General features: G+C 49.7%; 1 protein-coding gene across 1 annotated transcript in view; it reads right to left on the bottom strand.

The window, feature by feature from the left end:
* The window catches only part of exoc4 (exocyst complex component 4), a 298,597-nt gene that overhangs the window by 177,356 nt on the left and 108,122 nt on the right, over positions 1–13,119 (bottom strand). Inside the window, exon 10 of the mRNA XM_071332146.1 lies at positions 10,713–10,809. Within this exon, the coding sequence (XP_071188247.1) occupies positions 10,713–10,809 (97 nt within the window). The remainder of the gene's footprint in view (positions 1–10,712; positions 10,810–13,119) is intronic.

The raw sequence follows: 13,119 nt of genomic DNA, 5'->3' as shown, positions 1-13,119 counted from the left end.
GGATTGATGCAGCATAGAGGTGGATTAGGGACTGACTGATTTAGGACAGAGTTGGGTTGGGGACTGATGCAGCATAGAGGTGGTTAGGGACTGATGCAGCATAGAGGTGGGTTGGGGACTGATGCAGTATAGAGGTGGTTAGGGACTAGATTGATGCAGCATAGAGGTGGGTTAGGGACTGATGCAGCATAGAGGTGGTTAGGGACTGATGCAGCATAGAGGTGGTTAGGGACTGATGCAGCATAGAGGTGGGTTGGGGACTGATGCAGTATAGAGGTGGTTAGGGACTAGATTGATGCAGTATAGAGGTGGGATAGGGACTGATGCAGCATAGAGGTGGGTTAGGGACTGATGCAGCATAGAGGTGGGTTAGGGACTGGATTGATGCAGCATAGAGGTAGGTTAGGGACTGATGCATCATAGAGGTGGTTAGGGACTGGATTGATGCAGCATAGAGGTGGGTTGGGGACTGATGCAGTATAGAGGTGGGTTAGGGACTGATGCATCATAGAGGTGGGTTGGGGACTGAGGCAGCATAGAGGTGGATTAGGGACTGATGCAGCATAGAGGTGGTTAGGGACTGATGCAGCATAGAGGTGGGTTAGGGACTGATGCAGCATAGAGGTGGTTAGGGACTGATGCAGCATAGAGGTGGGTTGGGGACTGATGCAGCATAGAGGTGGGTTAGGGACTGATGCAGCATAGAGGTGGGTTAGGGACTGATGCTACATAGAGGTGGGTTGGGGACTGATACAGCATAGAGGTGGGTTGGGGACTGATGCAGCATAGAGGTGGGTTGGGGACTGATGCAGCATAGACGTGGGTTGGGGACTGATGTAGCATAGAGGTGGTTAGGGAATGGATTGATGCAGCATAGAGGTGGGTTGGGGACTGATGCAGTATAGAGATGGGTTAGGGACTGATGCATCATAGAGGTGGGTTAGGGACTGATGCAGCATAGAGGTGGGTTGGGGACTGATGTAGCATAGAGGTGGTTAGGGACTGGATTGATGCAGCATAGAGGTGGGTTGGGGACTGATGCAGTATAGAGGTGGGTTAGGGACTGATGCATCATAGAGGTGGGTTAGGGACTGATGCAGCATAGAGGTGGATTAGGGACTGATGCAGTATAGAGGTGGGTTGTGGACTGATGCAGCATAGAGGTGGGTTAGGGACTGGACTGATGCAGCATAGAGGTGGGTTGGGGACTGAGACTGATGCAGCATAGAGATGGATTAGGGACTGATGCAGTATAGAGGTGGGTTAGGGACTGATGCAGCATAGAGGTGGGTTAGGGACTGATGCAGCATAGAGGTGGTTAGGGACTGATGCAGCATAGAGGTGGTTAGGGACTGGATTGATGCAGCATAGAGGTGGTTAGGGACTGATGCAGCATAGAGGTGGTTAGGGACTGGACTGATGCACCATAGAGGTGGGTTAGGGACTGATGCAGCATAGCGGTGGGTTAGGGACTGGATTGATGCAGTATAGAGGTGGGTTAGGGACTAGATTGAGACTGATGCACCATAGAGGTGGTTAGGGACTGATGCAGTATAGAGGTGGGATAGGGACTGATGCAGCATAGAGGTGGGTTAGGGAATGGACTGATGCTCCACAGAGGTGGTTAGGGACTGATGCAGTATAGAGGTGGGTTAGGGACTGATGTAGCATAGAGGTGGGTTAGGGAATGGACTGATGCAGCATAGAGGTGGGTTAGGGACTGATGTAGCATAGAGGTGGTTAGGGACTGAGATGGATGCAGCATACAGGTGGATTAGGGACTAATGCAGTATAGAGGTGGTTAGGGACTGATGCAGCATAGAGGTGGGTTGGGGACTGATGCAGCATAGCGGTGGTTGGGGACTGATGCAGCATGGAGGTGGGTTAGGGACTGAGACTGATGCAGTATAGAGGTGGGTTGGGGACTGATGCAGCATAGAGGTGGGTTGGGGACTGATGCAGCATAGCGGTGGTTGGGGACTGATGCAGCATGGAGATGGGTTAGGGACTGGACTGATGCAGCATAGAGGTGGGTTAGGGACTGGACTGATGCAGCATAGAGATGGATTAGGGACTGATGCAGTATAGAGGTGGGTTAGGGACTGGACTGATGCAGCATAGAGGTGGGTTGGGGACTGATGCAGCATAGAGGTGGTTTAGGGACTGGACTGATGCTATATAGAGGTGGGTTAGGGACTGGACTGATGCAGCATAGAGGTGGGTTGGGGACTGAGATGGATGCAGCATAGAGGTAGGTTAGGGACCGGATTGATGCAGTATAGAGGTGGGTTAGGGACTAGATTGATGCAGCATAGCGGTGGGTTAGGGACTGAGATGGATGCAGCATACAGGTGGATTAGGGACTAATGCAGTATAGAGGTGGGTTGGGGACTGATGCAGCATAGAGGTGGGTTAGGGACTGGATTGATGCAGCATAGAGGTGGGTTAGGGACTGGATTGATGCAGCATAGAGGTGGGTTAGGGACTGACTGATTTAGGACAGAGTTGGGTTGGGGACTGATTCAGCACAGAGGTGGGTTGGGGACTGATCCAGCATAGAGGTGGGTTAGGGACTGATGCAGCATAGAGGTGGTTAGTGAATGATGCAGCATAGAGGTGGGTTAGGGACTGATGCAGCATAGAGGTGGTTAGGGACTGATGCAGCATAGAGGTGGTTAGGGACTGATGCAGCATAGAGGTGGGTTGGGGACTGATGCAGTATAGAGGTGGTTAGGGACGAGATTGATGCAGCATAGAGGTGGGTTAGGGATTGATGCAGCATAGAGGTGGTTAGGGACTGATGCAGCATAGAGGTGGTTAGGGACTGATGCAGCATAGAGGTGGGTTGGGGACTGATGCAGTATAGAGGTGGTTAGGGACTAGATTGATGCAGTATAGAGGTGGGTTAGGGACTGATGCAGCATAGAGGTGGGTTAGGGACTGATGCATCATAGAGGTGGGTTAGGGACTGGATTGATGCAGCATAGAGGTGGGTTAGGGACTGATGCATCATAGAGGTGGTTAGGGACTGGATTGATGCAGCATAGAGGTGGGTTAGGGACTGATGCAGCATAGAGGTGGGTTAGGGACTGATGCAGCATAGAGGTGGGTTAGGGACTGATGCAGCATAGAGGTGGTTAAGGACTGGATTGATGCAGCATAGAGGTGGGTTGGGGACTGATGCAGTATAGAGGTGGGTTAGGGACTGATGCATCATAGAGGTGGGTTGGGGACTGATGCAGCATAGAGGTGGATTAGGGACTGATGCAGCATAGAGGTGGTTAGGGACTGATGCAGCATAGAGGTGGGTTAGGGGCTGATGCAGCATAGAGGTGGGTTAGGGACTGATGCAGCATAGCGGTGGTTAGGGACTGATGCAGCATAGAGGTGGTTAGGGACTGATGCAGCATAGAGGTGGGTTGGGGACTGATGCAGTATAGAGGTGGGTTAGGGACTGATGCATCATAGAGGTGGGTTAGGGACTGATGCAGCATAGAGGTGGGTTAGGGACTGGATTGATGCAGCATAGAGGTGGGTTAGGGACTGATGCATCATAGAGGTGGGTTGGGGACTGATGCAGCATAGAGGTGGGTTAGGGACTGATGCAGCATAGAGGTGGGTTGGGGACTGATGCAGCATAGAGGTGGGTTAGGGACTGATGCAGCATAGAGGTGGGTTAGGGACTGATGCTACATAGAGGTGGGTTGGGGACTGATGCAGCATAGAGGTGGGTTGGGGACTGATGCAGCATAGAGGTGGGTTAGGGACTGATGCAGCATAGACGTGGGTTGGGGACTGATGCAGCATAGAGGTGGTTAGGGACTGGATTGATGCAGCATAGAGGTGGGTTGGGGACTGATGCAGTATAGAGGTGGGTTAGGGACTGATGCATCATAGAGGTGGGTTAGGGACTGATGCAGCATAGAGGTGGGTTGGGGACTGATGTAGCATAGAGGTGGTTAGGGACTGGATTGATGCAGCATAGAGGTGGGTTGGGGACTGATGCAGTATAGAGGTGGGTTAGGGACTGATGCATCATAGAGGTGGGTTAGGGACTGATGCAGCATAGAGGTGGGTTGGGGACTGATGCAGCATAGAGGTGGGTTAGGGACTGATGCAGCATAGAGGTGGTTAGGGACTGGATTGATGCAGCATAGAGGTGGGTTGGGGACTGATGCAGTATTGAGGTGGGTTAGGGACTGACTGATGCAGCATAGAGGTGGGTTAGGTACTGACTGATGCAGCATAGAGGTGGGTTAGGGACTAACTGATGTAGCACAGAGGTGGGCTAGGGACTGGTCTGATACTGATACAGCTAGGGGAAGTGGGTAGAAGATGAGAGAGGGGAAAGACTGACTGTTGGTGGGCCAATAGAGACAGCCACAGTTTGGATGCCTCAGTGATAATTCCTCTACACTGTTCTGTCATCTTCACATTTACACAGCAGCCCTACAACCAACCCTTATCCACTGAAGACGGGCATCTGCTCAAACACAGGACACACAGACAGACACACCAGTGCCAGGGCTCATCATCCGCGGGCAGAGAGGATGGTGGAGAGGGGGAGATTAGGGAGCGGGCGCCGAGTCGTCCCTTTTCAAAATGCCAATGCCGGTCAGGGCACAGGGTTTAAATACCACTCAAATGTCAGCAGGAAACCCCCACAAGTCAAACTAAATTACCTCCTACCTGCACCAACTCCCCTTCTGCACCCGCTGCACTCAGTGTGTGTGTGTGTGTGTGTGTGTGTGTGTGTGTGTGTGTGTGTGTGTGTGTCTGGAAGAATTGCCTGCATGTTGGCACAGAACAAACAAAACAACACACACTATGACTGCTGCTGCAGTCTAGCTCCTCTTTCAGCCTGATCGATGTTCTGTAGCTCACACACAGCCGTTTACTATGGAGCTCCAAACACCCCCCATTAATGAAAACACACAGCCCTTTATAAAACTTCCCCATCGATCCTTCCGCTGAGAATTGATACTTAGAAAAACACTTTCTCTCCCCCCTGCACCAATACACAGCAGATAGGAACAGGAGTCAGTATATTTAGCTAGTGTATACCAGTGATATACAAGTTGTTTGTATAGAAAAGCAGAGAGCTATACAGTGTATTGATCCATATAGCCTTAAGGGCTAGACCACCCTATAACAGTATCCATATACATATCACAGTCACAGAGGCCTGGACATGTACTATAGCACAATCAATTCACACAACCAATTCTCCAGTCACTCTTTTACAATGCCCAGCCCTGCTATCAACCACAAATTACACCTACGCTACAGTATTGATCAACACACACACACACACGGGTCCAAAAAGTTAGACCCGTTCTGAAATGGACCTGGGGCTTTCCCACCCGGACCCGATTTGCATAAAACATTGTTTTTTAAGTAGACACCTGTTCCAAATGGACCCGATGACAACTAGACCCATTCCGTATAAATCTGGTCAGATCTAGAGTCGGTCCAATCTGAGTGAGGGAAGCAGCAGAAAATAAAACGTTTTATGCTACTTTATTAACCGGAGCTGATAAAGTGCAAGAGGGAGATAGGTTCCGCTCTAGAAGGCGGGGGAGGAGCCGTACTGTGAGTGAGTGACACGGGGAGGAGGGAACCAACCAAGCCGACTCGTGCTATAGTGGACAAATAGCTGCCATAGCTAGGTTATTTATCATCAAATATGATTACATAGTACCTGTCTTGACTACATCAAAACGGGAAAAGCTAGTTAGGCTAGCTAACGTTAGCTAGCTAGGCTAACTGAAGCTGCAGTGAATGAGCATTCTAATCCTACTGTTACAAATAACAACACCACCCTGCAGAATATTAAGTAGCAGCCTACCTGTTGGCTCTTGGATGTGGTTCCCCTTTAATTCCCTTTAATCATTCCCCTTTAACTTTTAATTCTGTCATTTTAATTCCAGCCTCCTGACGCTTTGATGACTCATGCTTGGCCAACAACAACAAGCGCCACGCTCCACTCTCGTGAAAAGCAAGAGCAGCAGCATAAATGATAAAATGTCTCTCTCCTGCAGCAGTTGCTTTCGGATCTGTACGGGTCCTTCTGGACACAAGTCAGTTTAAATGACAATCGTATCAGAGACGTGACATTATTTAGGATTCTGGATCCGGACCCGCTCGAGTCCTGTATCGGGTCTCGGGTATACAGTCGTGGCCAAAAGTTTTGAGAATGACACAAATATACATTTTCACAAAGTCTTTAGATATTTTTGTCAGATGTTACTATAGAATACTGAAGTATAATTACAAGCATTTCATAAGTGTCAAATATCGATGTTGTGTTCCCCGAGCCACTTAGTTTTGCCTTATGGCAAGGTGCTCCATCATGCTGGAAAGGCATTGTTCGTCACCAAACTGTTCCTGGATGGTTGGGAGAAGTTGCTCTCGGAGGATGTGTTGGTACCATTCTTTATTCATGGCTGTGTTCTTAGGCAAAATTGTGAGTGAGCCCACTCTTGGCTGAGAAGCAACCCCACACATGAATGGTTTCAGGATGCTTTACTGTTGGCATGACACAGGACTGATGGTAGCGCTCACCTTGTCTTCTCCGGACAAGCTTTTTTCCAAATGTCCCAAACAATCGGAAAGGGGATCCATCAGAGAAAATGACTTTCCCCAGTCCTCAGCAGTCCAATCCCTGTACCTTTTGCAGAATATCAGTCTGTCCCTGATGTTTTTCCCGGAGAGAAGTGGCTTCTTTGCTGCCCTTCTTGACACCAGGCCATCCTCCAAAAGTATTCGCCTCACTGTGCGTGCAGATGCACTCACACCTGCCTGCTGCCATTCCTGAGCAAGCTCTGTACTGGTGGTGCCCCGATCCCGCAGCTGAATCAACTTTAGGAGATGGTCCTGGCGCATGCTGGACTTTCTTGGCGGCCCTGAAGCCTTCTTCACAACAATTGAACCGCTCTCCTTGAAGTTCTTGATGATCCGATAAATGGTTGATTTAGGTGCAACCTTACTGGCAGCAATATCCTTGCCTGTAAAGCCCTTTTTGTGGAAAGCAATGATGACGGCACGTCAACCATGGTTGACAGAGGAAGAACAATGATTCCAAGCATGATTCCAAGTGATCTCCAGCCTTGTCCTCGTCAACACTCACACCTGTGTTAACGAGAGAATCACTGACATGATGTCAGCTGGTCCTTTTGTGGCAGGGCTGAAATGCAGTGGAAATGTTTTTGGGGGATTCAGTTCATTTGCATGGCAAAGAGGGACTTTGCAATTCATTGCAATTCATCTGATCACTCTTTATAACATTCATATATAACATTCATATATAACATTTATAACATGGAGTATATGCAAATTGCCATCGTACAAACTGAGGCAGCAGACTTTATGAAAATTTATATTTGTGTCATTCTCAAAACTTTTGGCCACAACTGTACAGTTGAAGTCGGAAGTTTACATACACCTTAGCCAAATACATTTCAACTCAGTTTTTCACAATTCCTGAAATTTAATCCTAGTAAAAATTCCTTGTCTTAGGTGAGTTAGGATCACCACTTTATTTTAAGAATGTGAAATGTCAGAATAATAGTAGAGAGAAGGATTTATTTCAGCTTTTATTTCTTTCATCACATTCCCAGTGGGTCAGAAGTTTACATACACTCAATTACCATTTGGTAGCATTACCAATTACCTGTATCATGCACAAAGTAGAGGTCTTAACCGACATGTCAAAACTATAGTTTGTAAACAAGAAATTTGTTGAGTGGTTGAAAAACGAGTTTTAATGACTCCAACCTAAGTGTATGTAAACTTCCGACTTCAACTGTAAGTGGTTCCGTGAAGAACTGTATTCCACACACACTATAACCCCCCCCCCCCACCCCCCTCACCCCCCCCCATCCCCCTCACCACCCCCACCACCCCCCCCCCCATCCCCCTCACCACCCCCACCATCCCCCTCACCCCCCCCCATCCCCCTCACCACCCCCACCATCCCCCCCCCCCCAATCCCCCTCACCACCCCCCCATCCCCCTCACCACTACACTCCATTTATTTCCTATGCAGTATTACTCACTTACCTGTTATGGGAGTTGCTATTAAAAACAGCCATAAGCTGTATCAGTGGGTATTAAAGTGGCTTCTATCAAAGGTGCCAGGGCTGGGTCTCTACACAGACATTAGAAAGCCATCTGCCAGTGAGTAGTGACACAGCTCTGTTGGCACTACCAGCTCAGAGGGGCACACACACACACGTGCACTCACGCACAGGGGGAGAGAGAGGGAGAGAGCGAGAGCGCGAGAGAGAGATGATTTAGTGGGATTGATTTGATCCATTACTGACAACAAGGGAACGGCAGCAGCCACTCACTGTTAAGTATCTCTACCCAGACCTTCCACAGCCCCTACCCAGCCCTTCCACAGCCCCTACCCAGACCTTCCACAACCCCTATCCAGACCTTCCACAGCCCCTACCCAGACCTTCCACAGCCCCTACCCAGACCTTCCACAGCCCCTACCCAGACCTTCCACAGCCCCTACCCAGACCTTCCACAACGCCTACCCAGACCTTCCACAGCCCCTACCCAGACCTTCCACAGCCCCTACCCAGACCTTCCACAGCCCCTACCCAGACCTTCCACAGCCCCTACCCAGCCCTTCCACAGCCCCTACCCAGACCTTCCACAGCCCCTACCCAGACCTTCCACAGCCCCTACCCAGACCTTCCACAGCCCCTACCCAGACCTTCCACAGCCCCTACCCAGACCTTCCACAGCCCCTACCCAGACCTTCCACAGCCCCTACCCAGCCCTTCCACAGCCCCTACCCAGACCTTCCACAGCCCCTACCCAGACCTTCCACAACCCCTACCCAGACCTTCCACAGCCCCTACCCAGACCTTCCACAGCCCCTACCCAGACCTTCCACAGCCCCTACCCAGACCTTCCACAGCCCCTACCCAGACCTTCCACAACCCCTACCCAGACCTTCCACAACCCCTACCCAGACCTTCCACAGCCCCTACCCAGACCTTCCACAGCCCCTACCCAGCCCCTACCCAGTCCTTCCACAGCCCCTACCCAGACCTTCCACAGCCCCTACTCAGACCTTCCACAGCCCATACCCAGCCCTTCCACAGCCCCTACCCAGCCCTTCCACAGCCCCTACCCAGACCTTCCACAGCCCCTACCCAGACCTTCCACAGCCCCTACCCAGACCTTCCACAGACCATACCCAGCCCTTCCACTGCCCCTACCCAGACCTTCCACAGCCCCTACCCAGACCTTCCACAGCCCCTACCCAGACCTTCCACAGCCCCTACCCAGACCTTCCACAGCCCCTACCCAGACCTTCCACAGCCCCTACCCAGACCTTCCACAGCCCCTACCCAGCCCTTCCACAGACCCTACTCAGACCTTCCACAGACCCTACCCAGACCTTCCACAGACCCTACCCAGACCTTCCACAGCCCCTACCCAGCCCTTCCACAGCCCCTACCCAGCCCTTCCACAGCCCCTACCCAGACCTTCCACAGCCCCTACCCAGACCTTCTACAGCCCCTACCCAGACCTTCCACAGACCATACCACAGACCTTCCACAGCCTCTACCCAGCCCAGCCCTTCCACAGCCCCTACCCAGACCTTCTACAGCCCCTACCCAGACCTTCCACAGCCCCTACCCAGACCTTCTACAGCCCCTACCCAGACCTTCCACAGACCATACCACAGACCTTCCACAGCCCCTACCCAGACCTTCCACAGACCATACCACAGACCCTACCCGGGGCGTCTGTCTCAATGAGATAGGGTGTAGTTCACTTCTGTACGAGGAAAGGACATTTGCGTTCAACAATGGGACACACACACACACACACACAGTAGCCCTACAGTACAGTACAGCACCAACTGGCTCCAAGTCTAAGTAAGGGGAAATATTACAGTTTAATGGAAGCCCTGGTGATTCATCACTGCAAGGAAGGTCAATCTAATTAGGCTGTTTGAAAATTGGATTTCCACAAGTCTTTGGGGACACTGTGTTATATACAGTACAGTACACTGTCACTGTAGGCAATACTAATCACTGCGGTAGATTACATTACATTCTGCAATATTGCTAAGCATAAATATTAAAAACCACAAATATCAGAAAAGAAGTACAGCGAAAATGTAGGCCTATCATTTGGATTATGACCATTTAAAGAAAACTAAATATCAGATAGGAAGCACACTCAAAATGTAGGCTATCATCTCCCTTATTGTGGGGGTTTGGGGGAGGATGGACTATCCATCTATGAAAGCGGTAGAGTATAATCAATGGGAGGATTACTAAAAGGATGTAATGGATATAATCTAATTGGTAGCCATTCTACTGGTTTAGAGTCATGCTCCAGTCTGAGTGCTGCCCATGGTTTGGATCATGGATGTCCCCTCACATTGACTATACATAGTGGACCCGACCAATGATCTTATAAGACATTGAAAGGGAAAATGTAATGTGGATTGGACTAAACTAAAGGCTTTTAGGGAAAATTACGTCAAAATGAATCAACATGAATGAGCAGCGTAGGGAAGTAGTTGCTGTCTGAGGGAAGATCTGTCTTGTTCTCTGTGACTGGTATGATGGAAGGCCATTGTCTCCGCTCTAGTGCCCTTCAGTGCATATTGACCATGGCCACATATTATTAAATCAGTGTGTGTGTGTGTGTGTCTGTGTGTGGTTAGTAAGTCCTACCTGAGGAGAGGCTGGAAGATCACTGTGATGTTCCTGGCTCCAGGTTTACACACAAACTTCATCTCTCCTCCTTCGATCAGGTTATCATCTGCACCACCTGGAATGAGAGGAGGGAAACAGAGAAAGACTGAGACAAAGAGACAGACAGAAGGAGTAACACAGTCCTTTAATGTGGTGAGTAAACAGAGTCCTCCATCAAGGTCAACACAGACGCGATCAATCGTCAGATTCACCCAAAGCATCCCCATTGAGAGTATATTAGACCTAGTTAAAATCTATTCAAAATGGCCACCACATGTTGCTAAAATACAATGTTTCTACAGGTCCCCGTGTGGGGTTATCAGGCAAAGAATAAAGCCATCATCTTCCATTATTAAGACATCATCCTATCAGCAGTCAGCACAGCCAGACTCAGACACTCACTGGACCCTTCCAACGTCTCCCACATCCATGCCCCTGCGCTAGTGCGTGGGTGAACCCCTCGGCTAACAGGGTTAATCAGAAAATCATTGGTGTGTAACTCACTCCGACCTGGGGGTGGCGTGAGAGGGTGGGCGAGAGAGGGTGGGCGAGAGGGAGAGGACGAGAGAGGGTGGGTGGGTGAGATGGGGGGCGAGTGAGGTTGGGCGAGGGGGGGGGGGTGAAAGGGGGCCGATCAAGCATCAACTACACCACAGTTCCTCATTACGTCCAGTCAACCTGAAGTAATCAATATAATTGACATAGAAGGAATTGCGGACCGTTGTCGATAAAAAAACGAAGTCGGCGAACGGTGTCCCATGCAGGCCCCGGTGGATCGATGAATATAAATAACGGAGAGGTGAGAATCGACAGTGGCGTTGCTCCCCCTCCCCCACAGTGCACAGGGACACTGTTATTCATTAAAATTTCACACATCGCTTTTTAACCACTGGAGAGGGTTGTCAGTTGTCTTTCAGCTTTGGCTTGACAGTATTTTATCTGTCCCTCGCAGCGCAGTGGCTTGGAGTCTAGAGGACACTGGTTAATAGTGGATTCTCGTGGCTAGCATTCTGAACAGTTTCTCCCATTGCTTCTAACTGGGATGTGCTTTAGCATAAACACTGTACTTGGTGTGGTGCTGCACATTCCAGAGATACGTTGGGCTGATATAATCATGGATATGGGGTCTGGGAGTTTGTTGGCGTGTGTGTGTGTGTTTTGCGTGCGTGCTTGTGTGGTGTGTGTGTCTGTGTCTTACAATGGAGGGTGATATCAGTTTCAATTGGTATTTCAATCTAAACTAGACCTCTGAGTCTATATTACAACAGACAGACAACGCCTACTGATGGTGTTGAAGCCAGTCTCCAGTCAGTTTTACCTGCATTGATGGTGTTGAAGCCAGTCTCCAGTCAGCTTAACCTGCATTGATGGTGTTGAAGCCAGTCTCCAGTCAGCTTTACCTGCATTGATGGTGTTGAAGCCAGTCTCCAGTCAGCTTTACCTGCATTGATGGTGTTGAAGCCAGTCTGCAGTCAGCTTTACCTGCATTGATGGTGTTGAAGCAAGTCTCCAGTCAGCTTTACCTGCATTGATGGTGTTGAAGCAAGTCTCCAGTCAGCTTTACCTGCATTGATGGTGTTGAAGCCAGTCTCTAGTCAGTTTTACCTGCATTGATGGTGTTGAAGCCAGTCTCTAGTCAGCTTTACCTGCATTGATGGTGTTGAAGCCAGTCTCTAGTCAGCTTTACCTGCATTGATGGTGTTGAAGCCAGTCTCCAGTCAGTTTTACCTGCATTGATGGTGTTGAAGCAAGTCTCCAGTCAGTTTAACCTGCATTGATGGTGTTGAAGCCAGTCTCCAGTCAGTTTTACCTGCATTGATGGTGTTGAAGCCAGTCTCTAGTCAGTTTTACCTGCATTGATGGTGTTGAAGCCAGTCTCCAGTCAGTTTTACCTGCATTGATGGTGTTGAAGCCAGTCTCCAGTCAGTTTTACCTGCATTGATGGTGTTGAAGCCAGTCTCCAGTCAGTTTTACCTGCATTGATGGTGTTGAAGCCAGTCTCCAGTCAGTTTTACCTGCATTGATGGTGTTGAAGCCAGTCTCCAGTCAGTTTTACCTGCATTGATGGTGTTGAAGCAAGTCTCCAGTCAGCTTTACCTGCATTGATGGTGTTGAAGCCAGTCTCCAGTCAGCTTTACCTGCATTGATGGTGTTGAAGCCAGTCTCCAGTCAGTTTTACCTGCATTGATGGTGTTGAAGCCAGTCTCCAGTCAGTTTTACCTGCATTGATGGTGATGAAGCCAGTCTCCAGTCAGTTTTACCTGTATTGATGGTGTTGAAGCCAGTCTCCAGTCAGTTTTACCTGCATTGATGGTGTTGAAGCCAGTCTCCAGTCAGCTTTACCTGCATTGATGGTATTGAAGCCAGTCTCTAGTCAGCTTTACCT

Source organism: Salvelinus alpinus, chromosome 11, assembly GCF_045679555.1.
Source record: "Salvelinus alpinus chromosome 11, SLU_Salpinus.1, whole genome shotgun sequence".
NCBI classification, from domain to species: domain Eukaryota; kingdom Metazoa; phylum Chordata; class Actinopteri; order Salmoniformes; family Salmonidae; genus Salvelinus; species Salvelinus alpinus.
Note: the sequence above shows the minus strand (reverse complement) of the source record. Positions and strands in the feature narration are given on the sequence as shown.